General features: G+C 41.2%; 1 protein-coding gene across 1 annotated transcript; it reads left to right on the top strand.

Annotated features, from left to right (window-relative positions):
• Window positions 1–215: 215 nt before the first annotated feature.
• On the top strand, window positions 216–10,708 carry LOC134435116 (NACHT, LRR and PYD domains-containing protein 1 homolog). Its single transcript, XM_063183948.1, has 3 exons — window positions 216–1,278; window positions 1,745–1,994; window positions 10,579–10,708. Exons 1-3 carry the CDS (start codon window positions 261–263, stop codon window positions 10,706–10,708), a joined length of 1,398 nt encoding a protein of 465 aa, XP_063040018.1. The 5' UTR covers window positions 216–260.
• The last annotated feature ends 5,835 nt before the right edge of the window (window positions 10,709–16,543 follow it).

Below are 16,543 nucleotides of genomic sequence, written 5' to 3'. Positions count from 1 at the left end.
TCAGCGTTTCTGCTAGTCAGGTCAGGAGCAATACAAGTACTCTGGAATACGTAATGAACTGGGTGAGCATCCACTAATGCTGCTAATGGGCCTTCACACTATGCTGTCTAATGGTCCTCATCAGGGTCCTCATACAGCCAAATTTAAAGAAGAATTTTAAAGAAATTGCTTCCAGAATTGTGTGCCTTGTGTTTCTTGACTTAAATGGACGTGAAAGAATTAAAACACATTTTGCTAATTTACATTCAGTGTTGTGAAAAATGTTTTCCAGGCCAGATGTTTCCTTTGGTGAAGTCCGTCGTCATCATTTGGGACAGATGAGCTGTAGATCCTGTGCTGACATCACAGACTCCTCCCACTGGGAGTTAATGGAACCCTCTGTCACCGTGGAGAATAATGGAGTTGTGGTGTATAAACACCGCTCTCCCTCAGGAAGCTTTGAATGTGCGGTTTCGGGCTTGCGCTGGGTTTGTGCCAACGACGTCAATGTGCAGTATCAGTTCGGTAATCCGGATATGTTCAGAGCTGATCTTGCCATGCTGCAGTACACACCCATCGGCCCCCTGCTGGACATCCGGGTGCTGGCGGGGGAGCTGCTGGAAGCCCACTTGCCCCACTTCGCCTGCCTGGGAGGCTCCGGGCCGTCACTCACAGAGGCTGTAAGGGTTTTGCATGGGTCAGATGGCACACTCACTCTGGAGCAGTGCGAGCTAACGCGCTACCATGCCAGGCTGCTGAAGCCATCCTTCTCGGTCACAGAAGTTATGGTGAAATTCGGAATCCCAGTGAAAAGTCACCTTGATGTCATGATCTACCGGACTAGGTTCATACCACTGACCTTCTATGTATACGCCGTGCCACGGGATGCTTCCATGATCCAAGCAGTGGAAGAGGAGTTAGGAGACCACCAACATGCGAAGAAGATTAAAAAAATTCGTCCAGACGTGTCCATGTGGATGAACTCCAGGCTAAGCCTCACGTCCAGCTGTCCAGCTGAAATCTCCCCACCGGGGATCACTCTGAAGTACATCAGACCTCCAGACTTCTTTGAGGTGTTCATGGAGAACCCAAAAGAGCGCTTCGACCTGGAGCTGAAGTGCAAAGAGCAGTGCGTTTGGAAAGCCACTATGCGGATGGTGGAGTACGATGACACTGCTGAGGTGATGGCTGCTTCGGCAGCAAGAGATTCCAAGGGAGCAGTATTCCGCGGAGCGTCACACCGCCTAACGAGCACTGATGCCAGGGAAACTGGGGCAGCTGGGAAGCTAACGAACAAAGGTAGACTATGCTTGTGAAGTTTGTAGGAAAATCCACTGCCAAGAACGTTTTTCTGAATCAAACTGATATGACATTTCTAAACTTGACATGTCAGTCAGTCAATGTTCTACTCAACTGTATGTTGCTGTATCAATTCCATTGCCTAGAATGCCAATGCATGTGACAATAACATAGAATTAGCTTCAGTGAAATCTGACTGCAGCCGGTGTTGGAAGTGCATAACGTACAGTACGTGTTTTGCACGTTGAAGCAAGTTGTACACCAGTACGAAGAACCCAGAAAAATCTCTAGTGCCAACCAGAGGGAAGGATGTCAGACCGAGCTCGCTTAATATTCCAGATAGATTATGTCTTGTCAGTTTGTAAATTCGTTAGGTTCCATATCCAGTACGTCTGCTGAACTGACTGGAACTTGCGCTGCTGCTGTGCAGTATGCTCAAAATGCTGTCTGTGTGGTTTGTGTTCAGATCTGCTGTTCAAGCTGCGTCTCGGCCTCATCCAGAGGCTCTCGGGAGGGACGCTGAGAGACGTGTTGGATGGCCTTCAGCGCGAGAGAGTGATCAGCCAGACGGAGGCGGGGTATGTCCTTGAGAGGAGCAGAGTGCGTCGGGATCAGATGACATCACTGGTGGACATGGTCTTCAACAAGGGAGAGGCGGCCTGTGACGTCACGCTCCACCTTCTGCAGGAACTGGACCCCTACCTCTACATGGACCTGTACCAATCATGCGTGGGCGCGCAGCCAGTGCTTTTAGTGGGGTCAAAAAAGTACCAACATAATAGTTGGAGAGCCGCTACTACCGGCATGACTACAACTAGTACGCTAAGCCTACTAGGTCTACTACTAGTAGTGGTATTACTACTACTACACCTAATGGTCAGCCATGTTTTGATGAAGTGAATGAATGCTACTGTCATGTGAGATACCTCATATATTTAAAAGTTACAATATACAGTTGAGGACGATATTATTAGCCCCCCTCCTGAAATTAGACATTTCTCTTGATTTCTCAGTAAGAATGACCATTATTAATCGTTTCTGTTATTCTGGAAACAAATACACTGATGGAGATAATGTTCAATGAGTTGAATTTGGATTTTTCTATTGTTACGATGAGTTTAAACAAAAAAGGGCAAAAATGACAAGGACAAAAGTATTAGCCCCCTGATCATTAATAGTCAATATGGCGCCATTTATGAACCAAAACTGACAACAGGCTCTGATAAGTTGCTACCTAGGTTGGCACATGCCCCACTAGGGATTTTGGCCCATTTCTTCACTGCAAAGTGTTCTAGCTGGTTCAAATCACATGGATGCTGAGCATAGACATTAACCACAGACTCTCAGTGGGATTGAGGACTGGACTATGAGCGGGTGATTCTAATATCATGGTTTTAGTGTCCTTGAAGAACCTCTGAACTAATCTAAATGTATGCTTTGGGTTACAATGTTGTTGGAAGACCCAGCAATCCAGATTCAGACCCAGACTCCCTGTGTCTGAGGCTGAATAACAGACTAAACTTGATGCCCTTCCACTATGTGTAACTGTGGAAACTGCTTAGCCTCATTAGACCAAAGAAGCATTGGACACCTGCCTAGATGATTGTTATTGACCTGGCCTCACCTGGAGGTTTTTTCCCCCTCAAGAAAGACAGTTGTTAGGGCTTGTCATCATATTGGGCTTTGGGGCCGTCATCACAGAATAACCCTTTTCTAAAGGCAGTGCATATCAGAGTGTTATTGAGCTTTGCCTGTGAACATTTGAAAGTTAAAAATGAGTTTTGAACGTCTCTGCTTTCATCTGATGATATTCAATTGCACCTGCTTTGATGCATGAATTCTGCTTCTGTCAGGTGAAGAAAGGGATAGGCCTTGAATCGTTATAAGATTGTTTCCACAATTAAACATGGTGGTGGATGCATCATTCTGTGGCAGCCTCAGCCACAGGAAACCTTGTTTGGGTGTACGGCACCATAAAAACTGAAAATTATGATAGAATGTGGACAGTGACCTTGCAAAAATATGCTCATAGAGGAAGCTAAGATCTTCACTGGACCTTTCAATAAGATAATAACCCAAAACTTGCATCCAAAATAGTTCAAATGTTCTTCAAGGATACTAAAACCATGGCCATGGAGTGGTTCCGACCTCAATCCTTTAGATAATATTTGAAGAGTGCTGAAAATGAATGTCCATCCTCAACATCCATGCAATTCGGACCAGCTTAACTATTTGCAATTTAAAAAATGGCCCAAAATCCCTGGTAGGACATGTGCCAACATAGTTAACAACTAATCAAAGTGCCTGGTGTCAATTTTTGTTCATAAATGGCACTGTATTGACTATTAATGATAAGGGGGCTAATAATTTTGTCCTTGCCATTTTTACACTTTTTTGTTTAAACTCATTGTGAAAATGGAAAAGTCCAAATTTAACTTATTGGATACTATCTCCATGGTGTATTCATTTCCAGAATAACGTACATTTATTAATAATGATCATTCTCAATTATCAATGAAGAGATATGTCTAATTTCAGGAGGGGGGCTAATAATATCGTCCTCAACTGTAATTTTGCAAAAGTGTGCATGCGGGGGGTGGGGGTGTTGGGTGCATGTGAAACTTCCAGCTGCCTTCCACATTAGGATATCTGTTCTTCCATTGACTTCAATGTTAAATGCAGCATTCCAGTTACAGCTTTTAACCAAGTTTTGAACATTTGAATGTAATTTAGAAGGTACCAAATGCCAACTGTTTTGATGTTAATGGGAAAAAAAGAAAGAAATTTGGATTACAAGACTACAAAACTGTTTTGCGTAATAATTTGGAACAGAGCATTTTGGGCATTTTAAGTTTTTTGTTATTTTTTAAAATACCATTATCATTGGAAGGTTAATTCAAAAACTTTTTAATTGTACTGTAATGGCTAATGGCTTGGAAATTCTGACGACTGTCATTTCTATTGATTATTTGGGAAAGCGGCAAAAAATGTTATTTGCGTAATATTGTGGGATGCGGTGTATTTGCCATAGTATAGAGCATTATGAGTGGTGCCACATGAAAGCTAACAAAATGTCCCTTCTGATGACGCCCAATATATTAGTTTCAGCTCAAACAATACACATTTGGACCTCAGAAAGGTTTACTAATTCAACAAAGTATAGAAATAAATTTAAGTCTGAAAGAAAATGTATTTACTAAAAGTGGCAATGGATTTACAAATCTTTTACATGAGGAAGTAGACTATTGATATCTTATTTGTCCAAATGTTTATCTGTGCTATTACTTTATTCATTTTATTTCATTGTGATGTAACTGTGACTGCAGATTGGCTATCTAGTATACATTGATTTATGCGTATTTTGAATGAAATTTGTTTACTATCATGCAATGTGAACTCTTTTTTTTGTCACGTCGAAGACCCGTTTTTAAACTATGCCTCAGTTTATAATAAATAAATTGCTACATTCAACTGTCAGGTTTCCTATGAGAAAATGGATTTTATGAACAACAGCAACTCAGCCACGAAGTGGTAGGTCAAGTAGACAGAGAGGGGTCCGCGGGTGCTGAGATGCAAAGTGCAAAGAGGAGGTGGACATTTTGCACAGCCACTTGCCACAGAGCTCCACACTTCATGGGTTAGTTCCAATATGCATTTGTAGAGAGTTACTTGTGCACAATCCCTGGTGCTGAACAAAAAGATTACGTATTTTTCAAAGGAGTGTGTGACTGCGAACCTTTTTTCAAAAAATTAGTTCCAATATGCAACCTTGCCTCCTCCACTTGTGCTTGTGGCCTCGTACCAGGAAGTAATATGTCATGATGACGCCACGGACAACAGTATTATATTTCAATATCTTGCAAAAGCTCAATTGTAAAGTCATTTTCTCCTGTGAAAACTGGATGGTGCTGGTGAATGAATAATAGTCCCCCGAAAATTGTTGTGGATAGGCTGACAGCGGGGACACTTTGTTTTCTCCACAGAGGAGGGGCCAGGAGGTGGGGCGAGGCCACAAGCACAAGTAGAGGACGGGAGGTCGCATATTGGAATGCATCCCTTATGACCTTCAGATTAGCCTAAGTGCAGTACAGAGAGCGTCATGGAATGGGTTTCCTTGGCCGAGCTGTTGTCCCATTGAGGTAGAAAATAACACTAGAGGTGACACGGCAATTTGCGACAGTACTGGGAAATTGCACATGGAGCTTCCCAACTGTGTAGGCACCTTCAGTCAATGCAAGTCAATGGAGAACACGCCCACCCCTGTCAAAAAATGACTAAAACTGAATATGAAGTAACACATTAATCAATGACCAGATTTGATTTTATGAACATAGTCAGCAACACACTTCAACTATTGTCCTTGTATAGTGTGTTGATGGACATTTTCACATGATTAAGCCATTTTTGACAGAGGTGAGCCTCCATTAATTTCCATTTCTCTGATCTACCTACAAACAATGGCCGCTACAGATTGCCGTAAAAAGGGGGGCGGGGTCACCTCTAGTGTTATTTTCTACCTCTCTATGTTGTCCTCATTAGCAGTATTGTACTGCCTTCAACATGAGCCATACTTTATATGACCTGTCACAAGTTACCAATAGAGGGCACCATTGTATTGTTTCAAATCATTCCCTGGATCTCAAACGGTGCACTTGTGCACTTCAGTGTTCATGTTTTAGTGAGTATGGCGTATTAGTTACGCACTAAAACAGGGCTATTCAATTGGAGGCCCGAGGGCCACATGCGGCCCAGATGCAGTCCACATGCGGCCCAGGCATGGCCCCCAACTGAAGCAGTATACATTTCAGTTTTGTTACTGCAGTACAACACATTATTTGCTTGTGAATATTCTGCTTGTCTTATACATTCACATTCAATGTGGCTAAGTTTTAGGTTAGAGGAGCATGTTTAAAATTTGTTTGTGGACTACTGATTTTAAGTGTCTTTTCAGTGGTCGTGATGTCTGAAAATGTGCGGCCCGACTGCAGTTCTTGGTTTCGAAATGTGGCCCAGATGAAATTCTAATTGAATAGCCCTGCACTAAAACATAGTGCCCGAAGTGCAAAAGAGCGCCATAGGAGATTCAGGGATTGTTCTGATGCTTCTGTACATACTTTGATTAAGAAATAATTTACAGCTGTACCTTGGTTTTTTCAAAGTATTTTTGGGGCCTTCCAGCCTTTATTATTACAGGACAGTGGAGAACAGACAGGAAATGATTGAGAGAGAGAGACCTGGGGAAGGGCCGGGAAATGACCCCGGTTGGACTAGAACTGGGGTACCCGTGGACATGCAAGCCCGAATGTGGGGGACTTAGCGCGCTGCGCCAAGCTGTACCTTGTTATGTGCGGAGACGTTCTAAATGTGTGTGTTGAATGCTTTGGCTGTATGAGTCTCTGCAAGCATTGTCTGGTATTGATCACATGTGGGCACTGTTAGCCCTGAAATAGCAAAGAGCTGGTGGTGAACTTGTTCACTGTAAATGGAGCGGAGTTGAGTGCTTGGCTAGTCTGCATTCCTTTGCAGCCTCTACTAATGTGCTACTATTTTCCACCACGCATCTCCCGCTGTTATGGTCTTTAACTCTGATCTTATATGACCACAGTTTCCCAAAATACTCATAACATGTCCAGATGTGTTTTTGCATAACTTATGCAAGATCATGCTGCTTTTAAACATTTTAATTCTTTGTCATTGGGTATTTAAAGATCAAATCAGACTAATATCACATCAGAGGCGGATATAGATGAAATGCCCACACTCATCTCCATGGTGATGATCGCAACAAGTTCATTGTGATTTGGGCTTTTTAGGCTATAGTATGCATAATCGAAAATCAAATTACTTTTGTCTGTGCTCACCCAGTAGTGCAATTATCATACTGGACAACATAATGGACAAAAAAGTATTAAGTATTTAACCCAACTAGACCACACTCTGAGCGATACAACATAATATATAGAATACAATAATATTTAATATTACTGCTAACATTACTAATATTACCATAGCCTAATAAGCCTATTAATACTAGTGCTCCACACCTACTGTTGACCATACATTAAGATATTTTGCTTTAGAGGTGATGTGTGTTCAGGACTGTTGGTGATTAAAAATAATCTTAAAAGCACACCAAAGGCAAATAAGAAATGCATGTGTAATCACAAGTAATATATTTATTTGGTATAGATGCAATAACTCACAAGTAACACCACCACACTACAACAGAAGAATATGACCTTCAGGCTTAATCATTTCTATTCCATTCTATTGTACTGTATTTTATTTGATCAAATTCTATTATATATTATTCTTTTCTATCCTATTCTAGTTTATACGATTCTATTCTATGTTAATAGAACATTGATATACAGCTCCAGGTCACTCTATTAGAATATCATGAAACAGTTGATTTATTTCCATAATTCCATCAATAATGTTAAACTGTCATGGATTATAGATTCATGGCCCAGTTTTTTAACTATTCCAATCATTAAATTGTTTATTTTTACATATTTTGGTCTTCCAGCTCAAAAAACCCATGAATTGGGGAATTCGCATTATTAGAATATTGTAATAAAATCACAATTTTCTTCATCAAAATTCGTTTCACATCAGTGCTCATCAAATCAGTTGAAATTTGGTACTTTCTACATAACATGCAATGTTCAATACTTGGTTAGGACTCTCTCTGTCTTAATAATTACTCCCATGCACTGTTTCTGCCATTGACTTCAATGTTAAACGCATCATGGCCGTTATTAAGACAGAGAGAGTCCTAACCAAGTATTGAACATTGCATGTTATGTAGAAAGTACCACATTTCAACTGATTTGATGTGCACTGATGTGAAACGAATTTTGATGAAGAAAATTGTGATTTCATTACAATATTCTAATAATGCGAATTCCCCAATTCATGGGTTTTTTGAGCTGGAAGACCAAAATATGTAAAAATAAACAATTTAATGATTGGAATAGTTAAAAAACTGGGCCATGCATCTACAATCCATGACAGTTTAACATTATTGATGGAATTATGGAAATAAATCAACTTTTTCATGCTATTCTAATAAAGTGGCCTGGAGCTGTAGGCCTATAGTTATTAATCAGGATGAAGAAACATTGTCTTTCATGTCTACGGTATATTGCCATGTCTATAACGTTTAATACAAAATCCAAATCCTGTGTGTACATGTACATGTCTGACTTTTTAAACACTGAAGGTATTACAAATGATGTCCTACATACAGTATGACGTAATATATCAGCAGACAAAATTAAACAGACAATTAAAAAAATTAAGACAGATCCCTTTCATTCGGCAAGAGAAAGCCAAAGTAAACAAACAAACAACAACAACAAAAAACCCAAGATGGCTGATGTAGCATACAAGCATGTAAGTGTGTCTGATATGTTTTCATAAACACAATATCTGGAACACAACCGAATTTTCCCTGGCCATTCCATTCCCTGGACCAGTAGTAAGAATCATCAGAATCATCTTACTTTTCAGCCTTCTCCATCAGTTTACATCAGGCCCTGAAGGCCCCTCTATTTCATCAGGTAGCATACACCAAATTGATGTTTCTGGAACAAATTTGCTTGAAAGCTGCAAGAGTACACCAGAGCAAAATCAACCCATGTAAGGTGTTCGGATCATTTTGACCAGTTTTCACTTTTTAGCTTGAGAAAATATTATCAGTTATATTCTTTCACAGTGAGATTCACTGGCTTTCGCTCATTCTCACTGAGGAACATGAATCTGTAGAAAAAAAGACCCCCCTTTCCAAACCCCGCTGCACATCTCTATTATACAGGAGGTGTTCCCGGGTCATTTTGACCCGCATCACTTTCAGGGGCTTATACATCAATATTTTCTAAACTCTGTGCAATAGTGATCACATGTTGAGTAGACAAGGCAGAGGGTGAAAAATGTGGGGAAAGGAGTGCAGATATTGTTCGGTACTTCAGTTGTGCATCAATGTTTCAACCTTGGGCTACAACAGCACTGGTGGCTCAATCCCAACGTTTGGATTGAGTTTACTCTCTTTCTTCACTGTCTCCTTATCTTTCTCTCTCTGTATCTCACTCACAAAAACATGAAAAAACAGAGAATCGCAAGCATAATGAAGGAAACATGAGGGTGAATATGAGCTATGATTTTCTCCTTTTTAAATTATTTTTATATTAAGAATTCTCAAATTGACCCAAACACCTTTTATGTAACAAAAACACAAACACTTTACCATGTTCAAACAACATGGTATACATTATATTACATTGTATAACAGTGTAAATACGGGGTTGGACAAAATATCTGAGACACCTGTCATTTTAGGATGGGAAGTTTCATGGCTCAAGTGGACTAGCCTGTTGGCCAATCTTTATTAATTGCACATTGCACCAGTAGATTGAAGTGTGAAGGTTCAACTAGCAGGGTAAGAGCACAGTTTTGCTCAAATTTTTGCAATGCACACAACATTATGGGTGCCGTATCAGAGCTCAAAAATGAGAAATGTGTAACTGTTACATCTTTGACCGAGACAGAAAGTCTCTGTGATGTATCAAGAGCCACGGTATCCGAGGTAATGTCTGCATACAACCAAAAGAGGATGAACCATATCCAACAGGATTAACTGTGGACGCAAGAGGAAGCAATTCATGAGGATTGGCCAACAGGCTGGTCCACTTGAGCCATGAAACTTCCCACACTAAAATGACTAAAGTGTCTCAGATGTTTTTTCCAACCTGTGTATATCTAATTGTGTATACAAAATAAGGGAAACATAGCATGCACACTTATTCAGAGCAACAGCACTGTCTCAATAATCGCTTGCAGCCCTCTCCATCAGTCTGGCATGATTCCTCCTCATGTCTTGCATGAGGCCCTGAAGGCTCCATGTGTTCAGCAGGTCGTCTCCACCAATTTTATCCGCTTTCCACAACAGTAAGTGGCCTTTACTGCATCACAGTATTGACTTTGTGGTTACCAGTTTTTACCCATTAGGTCCCATGTAACTCCTCTAAGTTACCCTTACGTTGCTCAGACACTGTACACTGTAATTAGAGGAATGTAAAAGTCAGTAATGGTGTATATATAACTGTATATAGACTAAACTAGAAAACTAGATAGAACTAGAAAAAATGTAAGGATACAAGAAAAACAAATCCAGAACAAGATTGAATATTTCCAGGTTTTCATGGTTTTCCGGGACAAGTGGGAACACATCTCCAGCCATTTCAGATGGTGCCTCCTCATGTCTTGCATGAGGCCCTGAAGGCTCCATGTGTTCAGCAGGTCGTCTCCACCAATTTTATCCAGCGCTGACATCATCTCATCCATCACCTTCATCACAGGCTCCAGCAAGATCATGCGTCGGGTTTGCAGCTCTGCAGCACTCGCCACCCCACTCAACAGACTCAGCTGATGCACCGCCTTCCTCACCTTCACATGGACGTCTGCGACAACCCCTCGCATCTTAGACATCCTCTTCAGACTGACCTCCTTCTCTGTGATCTTTCTGTCGGTGTCTCTGATGTCACACTGAGCTTCCTCAATCAGGAACTTATACTTTGATACTTCAGCTGAGCATTCTCTCACTTGTATTGCACAGCTATGTACCTCCTTCCTAGCAGTCTCTATTGCAATAGAGGCACGTCTCAAGTCAGCGTAACCCTTAGCAGTCATTATCATTCCTGTAGGTTCAGAATATATACATGTATTTTAATCTGAGTTAACACAAAGGCCCCCCACAGCTTACATTATATTTGTTTATGCCCAAACTGTGACAAATGTGTTAAAACAGCAAGCTTGGCCTCTGAACAACACAACCTCTAAACAAGCCTTATATGTATATGCCAAATATGTTTTGAAGTACTGTAACAGAGGTGAGCACAAGTGAGTAAATAACAAATTCATAGCAGCTGTCATAAATTTCCTCAGAAACCACACCTTCTGTGAATGTTATGCACTCACCTGTCAAGTACAGACAACTGTCATGCTATATACTGTAGAGTTGGAGTAGACTCTCCATAGCCTACATGTTAAGTATGTGTTTCCTTACCTGGAATCAATCCAAGAATTGGGAGGAAGACCAGAACATTAACTCCAACAATTATTAAATTTACAGCATTCTCTCTTTGTCTTCTCATGTCATCAAGGGTGTCTTCAGTCGACCTCAAATATATCATCTGTCTCTCCAGGTCCTGCTTGTGACTGTCTAAGAGTGATTGGTGTGACTTCAGCTGCTTCTGTAGGTTTTTTAACTTTGTCTCTGCCTCCCGCTTCTGTCTTGCTAGAGCACTCTGCTCTGCTGTTAGCGCTTCTGTCTCCTCATCTAGCCTGTGGAGTGCTGCATGAGAAACCTGGTCAGATGCCTCCAAATGATGCTTCATGGTTTCAATCTCACGTCTCATCTTCTTGAAATCGTGGGATCCAGGAAGAACAATTTCTTTATTGACACTGAGGACCATCGCTGAGACATTGTTGAAGGAACGGAGCCCGCTGCTCAAGGGTTCTATCAAAGCATGCAGTCCCAGGTGTATCTGCTCGACATGTCTGAGGGCAAAAAGGAAAGGGTTACGGTACATCCCAACCTGGCCACTGATCGATCAGTTCTTTGTACTTACAGTACTGACTTTGGCTATACAGGGAGGTCCAATTCTGATTGAGGCAAGATAAAGTGTGGTGTAATAACCCGTAGGATGCCCTCATGTGACGTGTCAACTATGCAACGTCACTGCAGCACGTTGCTGCTAATTAGCCTCTTGTGGCAGATGGGGGCACCGGCAGGCAGCGTTGGGCAGTAATGCATTACAAAAGTAATGAATTACTGTAATGCATTACACTTTGCTGTAATGCAGTAATGAAAAGTATTACAGAGCAAAAAATCTGTAATATTTACCTAGTTACAATGCTAAATAATTTAAGTTACAATGCATTACAATGACCTGAATTTTAGTGGTATTCAGTGCGGTGGGTCAGAAAGACGCCATTCCTGAACCTGGTAGTTTTTTAGTCCGCATGCTGCCAAAAACACCTCCTGGATGGGAGGTGAAAAGGTCATGACTCCTGAGCTTGATTTACACTGTAATAAACTAGACTGCCTGTGCAGTCGCCTTCGACTGCTTAAGGTATATCCCCGAAACGCGACGCTTCCAGTCCCCAATCATTCCTACCACTCCCGTCCACCTTTTCATGAATGTTTATGATAAATACAAAATATAAAATAAATATATTTAATATCTATACATAGATCAATGACGTGCATAGGCTTAAAACCAAATGACTATTGTGAAAATGAAGGAAAAAATGGGGCAAATGGTAACACTGTTTTAATGGTTCACTATTACAGTGGATATACCACATTAGGTACAGTGTAATAACCAGTGTAACAATATTTAATACCACGTCATACCAGTGTGACACCATGTACCAATTTTGTACTTATATCATGTAGGCTATTTGTGTGTAAGTGGTATTACATGGTATTGCATATTTGTACACTGGTATTACACTAGTATTACATGGTATTACATATTGTTACACTGGTTATTACACTGTACCTGGTATTGCCTATTTTTACACTGGTATTACACTAGTATTACATGGTATTAAATATTGTTACACTGGTTATTACACTGTAGGCCTACCTGATATGGTAGATTCACTGAAATGGTGAACCATTAAATTAAGGAGTTACCGGGCCAATCAATCCACCCAGTCAGAAGTTATGGGCCAAATAAAAATTCCACCATTTTGAAAGTGTTGACCTCCAAACTCGAATCAGTTCATGAACCTACCCTGCAGCATTCACACACCAAATCTGGGACAGATCCATCCACCCGGTCAGAAGTAATGGGCCAAACAAAAATTCGGGCATCTTGAATTCGGCCATCTTGAAATTGTTGACCTCCAAACTCGAATCAGTTCATGAACCTACCCTAGAACATTCACACACCAAATCTGGGACAAATCCATCCACCCGGTCAGAAGTTATGGACCAAACAAAAATTCGGCCATCTTGAATTCGGCCATCTTGAAAGTGTTAACCTCCAAACTGTAATCAGTTCATGAACCCACCCTAGAGCATTCACACACCAAATCTGAGACAAATCCATCCACCCGGTCAGAAGTAATGGGACAAACCAAAATTCGGCCATCTTGAATTCGGCCATCTTGAAATTGTTGACCTCCAAACTCAAATCAGTTCATTTACCTACCCTAGAGCATTCACACACCAAATCTGGGACAAGTCCATCCACCCGGTCAGAAGTAATGGGCCAAACAAATATTCAGTCATCTTGAATTCGGCCATCTTGAAATTGTTGACCTCCAAACTCAAATCAGTTCATGAACCTACCCTAGAACATTCACACACCAAATCTGGGACAAATCCATCCACCCGGTCAGAAGTTATGGACCAAACAAAAATTCGGCCATCTTGAATTCGGCCATCTTGAAAGTGTTAACCTCCAAACTGTAATCAGTTCATGAACCCACCCTAGAGCATTCACACACCAAATCTGGGACAAATCCATCCACCCGGTCAGAAATAATGGGCCAAACAAAAATTCGGCCATGTTGAATTCGGCCATCTTGAAATTGTTGACCTCCAAACTCGAATCAGTTCATGAACTTACCCTAGAACATTCACACACCAAATCTGGGACAAATCCATCCACCCGGTCAGAAGTTATGGACCAAACAAAAATTCGGCCATCTTGAATTCGGCCATCTTGAAAGTGTTAACCTCCAAACTCTAATCAGTTCATGAACCCACCCTAGAGCATTCACACACCAAATCTGGGACAAATCCATCCACCCGGTCAGAATTAATGGGCCAAACAAAAATTCGGCCATCTTGAATTCGGCCATCTTGAAATTGTTGACCTCCAAACTCGAATCAGTTCATGAACCTGCCCTAGAGCATTCACACACCAAATCTGGGACAAATCCAAACATCCGTTCAAAAGTTATCGCGTTAACACGAAAGACCTTACGCGGCGGCGGCGGCGGCGGACGCGGCGGCGGCCGCGCACGCAAAACCATTACATCCCCGACGCTCCGCGTTTCGGGGATATAATTACCAGATCCATATATAAGCCCACAGTTCTTTTGGCGAAAGTAACTAAAGTAAGACTAATGCAAAAGTAGTGTAGTGCCTAACATTTTTAATAAAGTAATATTGTAGTGTGACGGATTATTTTGAAATGACAGTAACATGTAATCAGTAATGCATTACAGTTTTTGTGTAACTTGCCCAACACTGCCGGCAGGCCTATTAGACTGTGGGCTAGATATCGTAGCTCCTCTAGAAATGGAATTTCCTTCTCACTCTGGAGTGGCAACTTGATTTTACTTGATTTTGCCCATCAGTTGAAAAGGGAATATTTATCCGCATATCGGGCTTTTTTCGTAGGCAGATAATTCATCTAATCATTGAAACAATGTAGGAATTTCTTTCCTGGCCATGTTGTTGTTATTGGAAGAAATAACACAGCTTGCATTTCATTACTGACACGTAGTTTTTTTGGCGAATTCATCTACCTCCGTCACCTCATTGCTCTATTGCTTTAACCCATTTTGTCTTAAGCCCTTTTTGGGAAAGGGTGCCCTCTGCCTATTAAATCCTAAATACCTCAGCCTCCGAAGCACATACAAACATGAAATGAGTTTCATTTAAAAGCTAGGACCCTCATTTTGCCTTAGAATGTGTTCATTCAGGTCTAACTTACCAGGACACAATGGCTTAAGGGAACAGACCTGTCCTCTTTTTGACATTTCTCTCTCATTGCCAAATGAATGTCGGATAACCGAACACTAACAGCGAAAAAGAGCACTTTTGAAAGTTTGAGGGATAACATTTTTTTTGCATGTACACAACAAGTGAGCCCACTTACCTTGTAACTTTTTGCCAACAAATCTGACGGCTCTGGGTAGCATGTGTGCTAGGGTGCATCAGATGCCCCCTATGAAAAGATATTGCCTTGGCCCTATAATAAAAATGTTCTACACCCAGTAAAAACACACTGTGTAAAATATTTTGAAATTTGGATGAAGTCTACCGGGACCACCAGCCCCATGAAAATAGAAAATAATGGTGATAGTCAGAATCTTGGAATAGAAATGGACATTTCGCTGCATAAAGCTACCCAATAAAAACATATTGCCTCAGCTGTGTGATAAAAATGTTCTATGCACAGTAAAGTCACTCTGTGTAAAATATGTTGAAATTTAGATGAATTCTACTGGGTCCACCAGGCCCATGAAAATACAAAACAATGGTGATAGTGATGGGCAACCTGGATTACAAAGCTGAAGTCCAGTACCACATATTCCAAATGACATACCTAGTTTTACCTTTCCAATTAAGGCAATTGGGCAGGTAAAACCAGGTCATTTGAAATCTGTGGCACTGGATTGTAGCTTTTGAATCCAGGTTTTCCATTGTCTTAAAACAGAGGTGGACAAACCCTGTGACACATTTGCCCCTGCCAATATAATGAACCAGCTGATCCTAATTACCACTTAAGCCAGGTTGATGAGGTAATTAGTGAAATCACCTGTATTGGGAGCACAAACAGAAGGAATATCTAAGCAGGGTGTGTATTCAGTCGATCCACTTACACAGACTTCAGTCTCGGGACAGACTGATGGTCAAACTGCTATATTCAGGCAAAATTGCTGTTTTGCAACACAATATCAACTCCTTGCTGCCTTGGACCACTGCTAGTATCAAGCAAGAGATTGCAAAGCTGTATGACTGTTATATTTGTGTGTTTCACCTGTGGGCCTACAATTCATGGAGGAACATCTGTACTAAAGCTGTGAATGCTCCTTGGAATGACTAGGCTACAAGGCAGTCAATACAACTGTATCGAAGAGTGCCATTACTTCTTTATCCCATCGCCTGTGGTAGTATTTCACTTTACTCCATCAGATGAGTACCATAACTTACCTGAGAGGCCCTTGGCAATGGACTCTGGACCTGGTGATACCCATGACATACCTAGAAGTCACTTAAGTACAGGTTTTGGGAAGCCACTCTTTCCAACATCACATACAGTTGCATTGACTGTACTCTATTGAACTACTGCAAGGAGTTCTTGAAAAAACACAAGTCATTCCAAGGAGTATTCACAGCTTTAGTACAGATGTTCCACCATGTATTAACAGCTACCTGTACAATACTGTAGGCCCACAGGTGAAACACAAAAGTCATACAGCTTCGCTCGCAATCTCTTGCTTGATACTAGCAGTG

This window comes from Engraulis encrasicolus, chromosome 19 (genome assembly GCF_034702125.1).
Source record: "Engraulis encrasicolus isolate BLACKSEA-1 chromosome 19, IST_EnEncr_1.0, whole genome shotgun sequence".
Classification (NCBI taxonomy): Eukaryota; Metazoa; Chordata; class Actinopteri; order Clupeiformes; family Engraulidae; genus Engraulis; species Engraulis encrasicolus.
The sequence above is the reverse complement of the archived record's forward strand: the minus strand, read 5'-3'. Positions and strand labels throughout refer to the sequence as shown.